At 50.5% G+C, this 12192-nt stretch overlaps 3 protein-coding genes across 3 annotated transcripts; 1 reads left to right on the top strand and 2 right to left on the bottom strand.

Annotated features, from left to right (window-relative positions):
• Nucleotides 1-1228: 1228 nt before the first annotated feature.
• ANOM_006145 (Zn(II)2Cys6 transcription factor domain-containing protein) lies at nucleotides 1229-3284 on the top strand (the record flags this gene model as incomplete). Its single annotated transcript, XM_015551402.1, has 5 exons — nucleotides 1229-1357; nucleotides 1494-1845; nucleotides 1944-2311; nucleotides 2400-2492; nucleotides 2544-3284. The coding sequence occupies 5 exons, from the start codon at nucleotides 1229-1231 to the stop codon at nucleotides 3282-3284; spliced, it is 1683 nt and encodes a 560-aa protein (XP_015406714.1).
• Nucleotides 3285-4001: 717 nt separating this feature from the next.
• ANOM_006144 (uncharacterized protein) lies at nucleotides 4002-5209 on the bottom strand (the record flags this gene model as incomplete). The annotated part of the gene is made up of 2 exons (XM_015551401.1): nucleotides 4002-4803; nucleotides 4953-5209. 2 exons carry the CDS (start codon nucleotides 5207-5209, stop codon nucleotides 4002-4004), a joined length of 1059 nt encoding a protein of 352 aa, XP_015406732.1.
• A 1574-nt stretch (nucleotides 5210-6783) lies between these two features.
• ANOM_006143 (Zn(II)2Cys6 transcription factor) lies at nucleotides 6784-9309 on the bottom strand (the record flags this gene model as incomplete). Its single annotated transcript, XM_015551400.1, has 1 exon — nucleotides 6784-9309. The coding sequence occupies one exon, from the start codon at nucleotides 9307-9309 to the stop codon at nucleotides 6784-6786; it is 2526 nt and encodes an 841-aa protein (XP_015406719.1).
• Between the last annotated feature and the right edge of the window lie 2883 nt (nucleotides 9310-12192).

Below are 12192 nucleotides of genomic sequence, written 5' to 3'. Positions count from 1 at the left end.
TCGAATACAACTGTCATTGTTGATAATGGCTTATCGCAAGCTATCTTTACGACGACCATCAGCCAGGTGATGTCAGATGACCTCTCCTTTGTTCCCGCTGGAACGGTTGCACCATTCCATGCGCATTTCCGTTGCTCTTGTCACCCGCAAGGAGACATACTTCGAGCCGCAGCTATTTTATCGAAGGAAGGGTTTCACTTGCATGCCAGTTGCAACACAGCGTGCTAACCGTGATAAGCTTTCGGGATGATTACACTGCAGGACAGGACAGCCATGCTCAGGTGGAAGTGTGAGTCACCCAAAGAGCCAACTTTCTGATCGATTCGACTTCCAAGTTGAACGCTGCCTTATCGCTTTTGACATAGGTCGCATGTATACTCCAAATAGTGCCCTTCGACCGAGAGGTGGATTTGAAAAAGCCAAGCTTTAAGACCGCCTTTGGGGACGATCGCCAACGGATAACTGAGCTAAAACGCCGATCGTCTGCAAGTCGCTCAAAGTCAACCCTCGAGGATGCCAGACCCTTTTGTTCCCCCTTATAATGCAGAGGATTATTGGAGACTTTACTGAACATGGAACGACACGGGAAACCGTGCTGGACACTTGTGTCCAATAGCGTGCAAAATTGGGCACATTTTACGTGATCCTGCACCAATGATTTACGTGCAGATACGAGTCCCATTTCTTTTTTTTTTTTTTTCTTCTTTCTTGACATGTCACCAGCGCCGGAAGCGCATACAATTTGGAGTCCACCAACGATCGATCCACCATGTTCGCCACAGACTCAGACCCCTGCAATGAACCATTGCCTGAGGAAGCGGTCCCATGGTCTTGAGGAATTGGTTGAATTTATGTGAAATTCTTCGCACCTGTTGGAGGCAACTAAATACATACATAAGATAGGCTTTCGGTGCACCATGGATCCTCGACCGCTTCAAGCAGCAGGAGCGCAGGATTTTGGGCTTGGCTTTGTCTTGCGTGTCAGGTCTCGTCGTCATTCGGTGTATTGATTCTCCAATAATCCTGCCAGGTCCACAAAGTGACCGTGCATGAAGGATCCCAACTAGCGTGCGACCGAAAGGCAGTTTACGCCCCCATCTTAGGGACTTACCCCAATCGCCCTTTCCGCTGCTTTCCACGCCATAATTACTTGGGCGGCAGCTCGGTCACTTGAAGAGAGCGTCTTTCCACCGAACAAAGCCTTTCGAATCATAGCAATCCCAATACCATGAGCAGTGAGCATGGCGACCGGCAGAGCAATGATCAACCCAACCCAACTCTGACAGCTAAGCTGGGCGCGCGAAAGAAGATCCGCCCCACTTATTCATGCTTAAACTGCCACAAACGCAAAGTCAAGGTAATTTCCACACCCTGTCCGGGTTCTTGGTGGCTTCGCTGGCCATTACGGCTGTTGCGATTTCAAGCGCAGCGTCCTATTGGGCTGAGACTGATTCTCTGACGATTCGACTAATAAGATCTCGTTGATGCGGTAGTGCGACCGGGTGAAACCATGTGGCGCGTGCTGTCTTCGGGGGACGCCCTCGGAATGCGAATATGGCACCAGCAAAAAGGACCGACACTATATCGAACAATCGGCCCTGATCGAGAACCTTATGCAAACATGCGAGAGCCTCAAGCGGCAGCTCGCTGAGGCCCGTCAATTGGCCAACCTACCCCCTGTAAAAGCTGAAGAAACCGGCAGTAGCTCTTTATATCAAATTAAACCCAATGACAGCGACGAGGAAGAGCCAGGTGAGCAGGCAGCGCATCCTGGACAGGCGCGGCGAGATTCTCCCGACCCTTCAGGGGTGAGTACAGGGGATATTACCGGGTCGCAGAGAGAATGTATGTACCCTTGATCCGAGTCATAGCCGTAATCTCGACCGCCATGGCTTGACCCTGATTGGTCTTATATCGATATATTAATGCTACTCTATATAAAGCTTCCCCTACGTCACTGTCGCGCCAAAAGGCGATCTTAAACGATCCGGCCCTTGCCTCCACCGTGATGGAATTGTTTGTCGACCGACTGATACGTAATTTCAGCCCCGACGACCATCAGAAATACGGCGGTACCATCGCATTACGCGAAGCATCGGATATGCGTATGATCTCGCCCATGCTGTGCAACGCTTTTGAGGCGACCGCGCTGACCTTTGCCGGTCGGCGCGACGGGAACCGGTCAGTCGAGCTAGCAGGACATGCCAAATATGTCCGAACGCTTCGGCAGCTCCAAGCTGCCCTATATGACACCGAGGGGAACAAATCTACCGAGGTCCTTGTAGTTGTATTGTTGTCGACAATTACAGAGGTCAGTTACGGTTCTTGTGCCGGGTTCCATGGGCTCATATCTTCCAGGCCTTCAAACAAACGTCGAAAGATCTATATTTAGGCACCAGCTCGGTGGCTTAGAGCTTCTCCGTACGCGGTCGGCTTATCGACATCGCTACGGAATTGAGCGGTCTTTGTTCGTCGATCTTCGGCTGTATTGGGTATGACGCAGATCTTGCTACAGTTGCTAGAGGCTAATCTTGGACGTCCAGGTCACGGCAGCACTGGTTCATCGCAAACCGAGTTTCCTAGCGTCTAAAGACTGGTTGACTGTTCCCTGGGCGGGCGATGCGCCGGCCAAGGATATCCTGCAGCATCTCCTAGACATTGCCGTAGATATCCCCGGTTATCTTTCCCGGATCGATGAATTCAGCGCCATGGTAGATAGAGCAGCGGTATGCACGTTTGAGCTCACTGGGATGCAGAGCTCCATCTGGCAGCAAGCAACCGAGCTGCAGGCGCGCCTCAATCTGTGGAAAGCCGCCTACGCCGACACGTATCCCGCGGGCACCGCATGGGAAGCGTACGACACCGAGTCCGCCGACGGCTTTCCTATCTTCCAGTGTCGCAACACCAGCACCATGTCTGTCACGGTCGCCAAGATTCTGCACTATCCCGATATCCTCCTGGCGACCTCGATGTGTTTCTACTGGGCGTTGTCGCTAGTCGTCTCCATGTCGGATAGCGGGCTGGTCAGCGTGCTCGGCCCGCAACAGCGGTACCAATTCGCATGCGACATCTGCCGCAGCATGAAATACTACATCAACAACATCCCGGGGTATCTGATGTCGCGGATCATGTTCGTCCTGCGCACGGCGTTCGACGCGTTCTCGCCGGGGATGATCGAGAAGGAATTCATCGCGGAGTTATTCCAGTACATCGGGCGCAAATTGGAGTTTACAGTATTTTCGAACAAGTGCGCATCGTCGGCGGTTAAGAGCGAATCTACATGACCTCTTTTTTTTTCTCTGATTCCAACATTCCCGAGCTACGGTGTTTACGAATGACGAACCTTTCAATCTCTGGTGGCGCAGGTCCAAATGGTACGGTGTTTCGGGGAGTAGCACATGTGGATTCAATTCCATAGTATATTATCTATACCATGTGATGCTATAGCATATGATGACTATAGCGTAGGCTATACAGTCAATATACAATCAATATACAAGACACCAATGATGTCTGGTTCAGGACCCGTCCGGAGTGAAAATCCGACGGAGATATCGCCGAGGCCCCGCCTCGGCTGCGTCCTTCTCAGAGGCAGCACGGCACATCATGGATCCATCCAGAAATAAACCCAAAGGGGATCCATCCATAATCATCTTCACAGAGATGATGCGATCGCGTTGAATCTTCTAGATTCGATCGATAGGCGGTAGTATCGAGAATCCAGAATCGAGATAGATTGATAATCTCGGCCCAAGCTCCGAGCAACGCACGTTAATATCCGTAGCGTCCGTAGCGTCAACCAGCGCATCACGCACTCTCGTCGTAGCCAGTTACTAGCACTAGTAGTAGTAGCTAGCAACTTAGCCAGCTAGCCAGGCTACCGGTAATACCAACCCAACCCGACACGGCAAATTAAAACTCACCCCCCGCAGCACGCGTAGGCAGAGTAATAAACAGTCAATCGTAAATAGTAAATAAATAGTATGGCATGATCGATTGATTCACCCACCCACACTCACAAACGCCTCCCCCAAAGCCCCCGCCAACGGATCAGGACAAATCGTGAATCCGCCGGACGGGTCCACGGGCAACCAGTTGGAGGTGAAGCGCGTGCTGCCGTCGGGCATTTCTAGGGGTGTGAAAATGTCTTGCTCTGGTTGTGGCTGTGGTTGTGGTTCTGCTTGTGCTTGTTGCTCGGGTTGTGGCTGTGGTTGTTGTGGTTCCGGGTCTAGTTCTTCTTGGTATGGAGAATGCGCTTCCACGGAAGAACGTCGGCGTTTCGGGTTGTGGTGTCCACTGCCACTAGCACTAGTAGTAGGTCTGGTATGGGTAGGGTAGAAGAAGACAGCGTCTTCGGGTAAAACGCCGAGTGCGAAGTCTTCCCGGTCTCCGCTTGCTTCTGGGTAATTGTATGTGTATGTGTTGTGGTGGAGCCCTGTGTCTGCTTTACGCTTTTTTTGATTCGGGGAGTGACTGTACTCCGTGTTGAATGTGTATGTCGGCGTGTAGCTGTGCGAGGGCGGTGTGCGCGGTCCGAAGGATATGCTCTCGGTGTCGCTGTTGGAGACGGAGATTGTGTCGGAGGGGTTATGCGTGCTTGTTGGGGAGCTGGGAGAGTAGATTGCGTTATTGTTGTGGTTGTTGTTGTTGTAGTGGGGACCTTCGTTCGGGGTGGTTGGTGTTGGTGTTGGTGTTGTGGGTGTTGGCGTGGACGTGGTCATGTACAGGGCTCGCTGGGTGGCTTGGTAGGAGGTTGAGCGGAGGAGCGTGCTTAATGCTGTTGTACCGGGTTCTTGTGTTTGGCTGTGTTTCTTTTGTTAGTTATCTTTCCTTTCGGTACGTATGCATAGCTGGTGTAGAGAAGTAGAATAGAACCCAGCATAGAGTTCTATACACTCATCTCGATCCCACCGAGGAAAAAAAAATTGAAATAGATAAAAAAAAGAACATACCCAACTTCCCCCTCCCCAAATGCACATCCCAGCTCCACCAAATCCACCGGATAATTAAACCCAAAGTCAGTCGGCACGGGGAATTCTCCCGCCGGTTTTCCCGCCAGGTCCAGGTCCAGGTCCCAGTGCTCGAGCATTCCGGGGGCGAACACGTCACTGAGCGAGAGATCGAGGTCGTGGCCATCGTGGTTGTGATCTAGGAAGGGGATTTCGGTGTATGGGACTGTTGTGAAGAGAGTGTGGTCGTGGGTGGTCATTTTTGTTTGTTTCACTTTGTGAGGTTGGGTCGATTTGAGTGTGGATTTGAGGGTCGAAATGAATGAGGAGGTCAGTATAGAATCAGAGTGAATCAGCTCATTCAGAAATATCGATTCATCGTAGATATAGATAGATTTGTTGGTATGCGATGCGATAGCTAGCAACGATGCAGCTTCAACTCCAGATATAGGTACAGTTGTAGATATAGCTTGTAAACAATAGCAATGGTAAGGTAGGTATAGGTATACAAATCAATCAATCAATCAATTCTACAGATAAACCCCAGTCTGGGGGCCCTGCCACACTTATACTCCTCTGTACCATCCCCAGGTCACCCCATGCCCAAATGATAAATCCCAATAAAAACAAGTATAGACCCATCGGCAAAATAAAACTCCAACCTTGTCCCCGAGCTCGACCCCATACCACCGTTTAATTTCGAATTACCTTAGAAAAAGAAACAGAAAAAAAACCATGCCGATCACCTGGCCACATGGTTATGTCACCGTCCGAGTCCAGGTCCTGAAACTGTGACTAAATTTCCCCGGAGCTTTGCAATTTAACCGACATTTTGAGTTTGCGTTTTGGGTTTGATTAGATTTTTTTCGTTTCCCCGGATTTTTCGTCGTGTTCCTGGTCGGTTGGTCGGTTATTAGGGGTCTGGTGGTGTATTAACCGAGACCGAGTGTGAACTTTGATGTCGGGCCGGGGTTGCGGAGTCTGGGGTACATACTGTCTATTTTACGAAGTCCTTTACGGAGTACTCACGAAGGTTGTCAGCTGTGATGTATTGCATGATGGTTGATTCTCTGGAGTCTTGGGTTGTTTATCATGTCTTGTTAATTTTACTTTGTCTCTATTTTCTCCGACTTTGGTGAATCGGATGCTAAACTTATACCTTGTCAATATCTGTAAAGACTATGTTTACTATGTAGAACAATAATCCTAATAATTCTAATAATTATATTGACTATGGAGGGAATCCTGGAGAAAAGGAATAACCTCACAGCTCGTACCACACATCAGGTGGTGTTCCCCTTGAGGAAAGAGATGGTGCCTGACGGTCGTGCACAACCATCGAAGATCGCTACTTCTAACGGCCGGTTCCTTGATTCGATCCGCCCGATCTCTCTACTGGCGGAGATAGATTCTGATCTTGCTTTTGTTAATTTTACCTAAGATATTTAACCGAGCACGTGGATTTGGGGTTGGTAGGAGCCGTAAATTAGGAGGGGATATTACCCGATTCTGAAGAGATATGATTATCCGCTTTGAAGAGTTGTGATCTAGATAGCTTGCTCTGAGATGAATGGGTGTGGTCAAGGACAATACCGTAAATAAATCATTATATACCATACTACACATACATATACAGACGTCAATATCCACGTCGGAACCAACTATATACATCACCGGGAGTTCTTTTATGACACCTAGTTGAACACAGCTACACCTGCGTATACGCAGTATGACGACACTGAGCTGCATATCTACTACTATGTACAGCTGAGTAGATCCTGCGCTGATAGGCCCGGTTCAGAGCCGAGAACCCATCGACATTGGCGAGCCCTAATTACAAGGCTAGTCCGGTTCCCTTTCGTGTCCATCGGTAGAGGGCTAACACGGCCTTCCGCCGGTGCCGGATTTCGCTGTGATTGACAGGGCGCCCGCGCGCCTGAGCAACGGCACTGCGCATCACCTGCCGGAAGTTTCTCTGATACTCTGTGTTCAGCGTCACGACGCACGATTCCGTAGCGCGGATCATCACTTCACACGCGTTCAGGATGCCTTCGCCCGCTTCCTTCTGCAGGCGTTCGACGATCAGCAGTAGTAAGAAGCTGCCTTGCAGTAATTGGATGCCGAAGAAGTACGGCATAAAACTAATATCAGGATCGAAGCGGAGAATCTGGTCGACCGAGTCGGCGGCGTCTAAGGCGTGGGAAATCGTCGAGGCAAATGCAGGGGAGGATGTCCAAAAATCTTTGTCTTCGATCAAAGAGACCGGGTCCCATTTGCCCACGAGGAGGATATGCAGAACGTGCACCAGGTACGACGCATAGGAGATCACCGTTTGGGTATGCCAGGAATAGGCTTGGGTGAGGGCGGGATCAACCCCATGGTCCGGCTTGGGCGGCGGATATGCATACAAAAGTGGGGCCTCGGGATCCGAGGCAGTGGCTGCAAACGTCGTCAGGCTGGCTTTGTAGATCTCCAGTTGGCGCAAGACTTCGTTGACATGCACATCCCACGCATCTTTCCCATTCAGCCTCACTCCGAGCATCGGATGGTTGCGAGACTGATTCAAGTCAATCAGCTCTCCAGTCATGGTCATCAGGGGGAGAAAAAAGCCGAAGATAGAGTGGTCGTGGCAGATGAAATTCGGAAACACGCGGCGTTTATTTTTGTCGCCCGATAGTACGCACTGTGGCCCGTCGGGTCGAGGACTGTTGCTATGGATATTCCCCGACTGCCAGGACCCTTCGTCCAACGGCAGCAGTAGATCTTCGCTTTCCGCGTCCAGTAAGGCCAATGGCCGGTTGTAACATAACGCCAGATGGCGATCCATAATATACAGTAACCACCACGCCCGACGACGCTCCTCGCGGTGCTCTTCGGTGATCGTGTTCTGCGTGTCCTGGCGGTCACAGACACAGTTCAAGCTCGGTCGGGTCGGATTCGAGTAGTCAAAAAAGGGTCGGGGGTCTACCCCGTTCCACCCCGGTAACCCATAATCGAACGAAGGGCTCGACCCTTCGGTTTGAGTATCTACATTCGGCAGCACCTCGATCTCCTGGTTCAGCTTGAGCTCACGAGCGAGGGTAAACGCCGCATGCCACCATCGCATGCTGGCCGCTTTTTGCTCGCTCGAGGAGATGATGGACGCGACGTGGATATAGGTAATCACATCATCCAGCGATCCCGCCGGTCCCACCAGGCCCCGATCATCCCCGCCCCCTTCAAACGGATGGTGTACCGTGGTCGGGGGCAGTTCCTGGCCGACCGGCTCACTCAGAGATGCCCCCTGGTCTTTGAAGGACACGTGAATCAACGGTCTCAATAAACGGATCGTGAGAGCGCACAGGAACTGGCAGATATTCTTCCGCTGCTGTGGCGAAATCGACAAGGCAAAAGCTCGGTCATCCAGCGCTGCCACCCATAGCATACTGGCCAACAGTGCCGGAGTGCTGGGGCGCGGCGCATCGCGACTGAGGAAAGAGGCTTTGCGCAAGATATACGAATGGATGTGATGGCACACAGGATGCATTTGGGTTGAGAAAGCGCTGGTGAAATAAAGTTCAAGCAGATCGAACACCAGCCTCCGGGGCAGGTTCGCATCCAAAAACGGCATTAACGGCTGCAGGACCGGATATTTCAGTGAGGTCGGCGGTACGCCCGGCGTCTGGCCCACCACTTTCGCACCTTGCGGCGTGGGACCGCTATTGTTGGACAAATCCACTCCACTCCATACATCGAACATTCGGGGAAACGGTCCCTCCCCCAACCCGCCGCCCAAGAAATCGTATGACCCCGGAGACACATGGGCTGCTGCCAGCCATTCTTCCGTCACATTGCCCCCGGGGGCCAACTTCCGTGGGGGCAATGGCACGTCGGCTTGCGACCGGCGCTCATCAACACTCGGCGCGGATGCGGTCATCTCGTTCGTCCCGGGCGACCGGTGCGGAAAACTGGACGAGGGAGAGCCATTCGGTGCTGGCGTTGCAACTGCATCCGCCGTTGCCGGTGCGGGGATACGTCCATTCGCCTTTCCAGTGCCGCCCTTGGTGTCGGTCTGCTGCGATCGTGCAATGCGACCCCGTTTCCGACGTTCCCGGGTGAATTCGCAATGAATATCACTGCGGAGGCAGCGCGAACAGGGAAAGGCCCGGTCGCATCGCACGCGCCGTGAGTGGCAGGCGTCGCAGGCAATGCGGTTGCGTCTCCATTTCCGCTTGGCGGTGCTATTTTGCGGATCATCGGTGGTCTCTTGTGTATTGCCTTGCGGCGCATCCCCCGACTGGGCTGGGTCCATGTCAGGTAGACATTGGTGGTGGTCGGAGGGTTGCAAGAGGAGAGATTCTTCTGAGGGAGGAGTTAGCATGAGCCAAGACCTGGGGCAGTTGGAAAAAAAGTACAACGGCCGGACTGCTTCCGGACAAGACGGTATTCAAAGGAAGAGGAAAAGATCAGGCGTATAAGTATCGCATGGGTGGGGAGACTCGAATGACAAGAAAATAATGATCAGAAATCAAATACGATCATATATCGAAGTGACCCGAAAAAAATAAAATAAAAATAAAAATAAACAGAAAGAATAAGGAAGACCCGCAAGAACAGGGGCCAAAAGTCGCGCAGTGAAGCTGGAGGCCGGAGGAATCGCGGGGGAAGAACTTAATGAAGGAGACCGACTTGGTCTCCGCACCGACTGGGGTTTTTTCCCTTTCGTACGCGCTCCACTTCAACCTCGGCGAATTTAAATTGATTGGTCCTTCATCCAAGACATTCGAGTCTTCGCGGTACGAATCTTTCACACGACGAACTCTTGCAAGGAAAAGTCTATTCTGCTGAATGGACCTCCGTTAATATCATTCTGTGGATTACTATCGTCCTTTGGGCAATCGGTGAATCCAAGGTTCAACAACGGCGCTTCCTAGACACTGCCACTAGTCATACTACTCGGAGTATAATAAAGTAGACAAGGGGTTCGACTTTAGGTTAACAACCCCTGCGACATTATGTATCTAGGAAGAACCAGTCAGTAGTCTATGCTAGCATACAGGAGCACTTCGATCTCCCCTGAACTGACCAGATTGCTATTTATATTCATAAACTTTGAATGTCTCAGGTGAAAGTACCCCAGATTTCCACTATACTGAAAGATCTAACGATCGGCATATCTCGCTATCGTATGGCTCGCTTGCGGGAAAATGGAGAGAACAGACTCAGGGTGGTCTGTGCACTGTGCACTGTGCACTCCATTCAAGTACAACCTTAATCATCTCGTTGATTTGAGACATTTGTCTTTGCGTCGTATGGAACGCGTTCGCAAAATAATAGAAGGTTTAGAAAACATATCGTCAATAATAACGTACGTCGGTCGGCAGAGTGCTTGCGCTTCAGCTGGTCGGAAGCACGTTTGGACGTATTTCTCGCCTTATACACTTTCAGTCACAAGGATCATGAGAAAAGCATTGCGGGATACCTTTCCCCAGAATGTATAGACTTAAAAGATCATGCGACTAATGCCTCCTTCAGGAGTGTCATGCTCCCTGAGGAAGGAATAGCATGACGCGTGTATGGGGTCAGAAATGGCTGTGATCATCACAATCAGGTTCTAGCGGTGGGTCTAACAGTGGAAGGATCTGTAGAATGGTACACAAAGTTCGTGTTTGGTTCAAGACCACTCGGTCGTCCCAAGATGTAGTATGGAGGAGACGGGCTGCCCACAACTTCCACTCAGGGATGGAAGGGAATCAGGTGATCTGGTAATGGCTGAAAATCTATCACCATTGCCGCCACAGAGTATGTGCTGAGCGATATGATGAATATACAATCGAACTCAGTATGATTGATGCACTCTTGGACTTGTATTCGCTATCAATCTTCTATCAAACAGAGTTGATTTACAATCTATATTTGGATGGACACCAAGCAATATACTATCTGCACCAGGAGCGTTATCAGATTCAAGATACCGGCTGGTATCCACCCGGTATACGGAATCACCATAAGCTAGGGTGGGGAGGAATCTCTACAGTGTGACTGGCACATGATACAGAATATGCCAGAAACTTACCATGAGGGAAGTCTCGCAATATGACTAAACCCATTCACTCACGAAGGCCCAAACAAAAATCATCTATGTCTTGTATTCGAGCTACTCGGCCTGTCAGTTGATCATATCCTCCACCTGAGCTCACTGTCTGTCAAATGTCAAAGTAGCTTCCAGAAACAATACTTCATCCATGACGCTGCGACGCACGGAGCTAAGTTACACCTCCCTTCGCAGCTTGTATGTCCTTACGCCGTACAGATAGAAGTTGTACAAAGGCTGATTTACTCTGTAGTTACTTCGGTGATGCAATGAAAAGATGATTTCGAGACGATTGGATGTCCAGAGATTAAACCCTTAGTCCGCATTGATGGACCGGTTGCACAAGGCTTGCCCAAAGACCCGATAAAGGCGGTAGAATGAGTTGAATAGAGAAAACGACGAGCAAGATATGACTCACTCATTATATCATGGAAGCTTTTTCAAAAGACGAGCCGTCGAGACTAACTCAACTGGAAACCCGCGGGTGTCTGAGTTAATATTCGGGGAGTGCTTCGATTACGCTATCCACTTTTAGCATACGATTTATAGCATACCCGCCCATATGCCTTGTCGATGTCGGCAGGCTATCATGAACCACTGGAGTCCAGGTTCTGTTCCGGTAGTGAAAGCGGGCGAAATCTCGGTCGATCAAACTGAACTACGAAGCACAATAGCCAATCCTTGTTTTGAATATCCTGTATCTATAACTTTCCTCAAGGGGCAGTATCGCAAGACCATGAAGACATGAGCAGTATATATCCTCTTCGCCCCTGAAAGACAGCCACAGTTACCGTGGAAGGCTGCATCCGATGTAAAAGACTTTATATGGACGGATTCTACAGAGTCGTACGGGCTCTGATCGGTAGGGAAATGGGTTGATTCGGGACGAACAAGCATTCATCTGCCGACATGCATCCTGGTTCGATGAGATCAAATCAGTCTTGATCGGGAGAACATCGGAAACCCCACATCAATGCACGGATTCCTCCCCACACAACGTCATTTTCTGGGGAAACAAGACGACCCTTCGAAACTCGGCCTGATGATCCCCCGATACACTTTCTTAGGATAGTGTTTGCATTCAAAAGGATGTAATTACGCGTATAGTTGCGCCTCGGCCAGCATTCCCCCGAAATTCAACCGCCTTTCCTGGAAGACCCCTTCGAGGAG

Source organism: Aspergillus nomiae, assembly GCF_001204775.2.
Source record: "Aspergillus nomiae NRRL 13137 chromosome Unknown contig00141, whole genome shotgun sequence".
Lineage (NCBI taxonomy): Eukaryota > Fungi > Ascomycota > Eurotiomycetes > Eurotiales > Aspergillaceae > Aspergillus > Aspergillus nomiae.
This window is presented reverse-complemented; position numbering and strand designations above follow the sequence as displayed.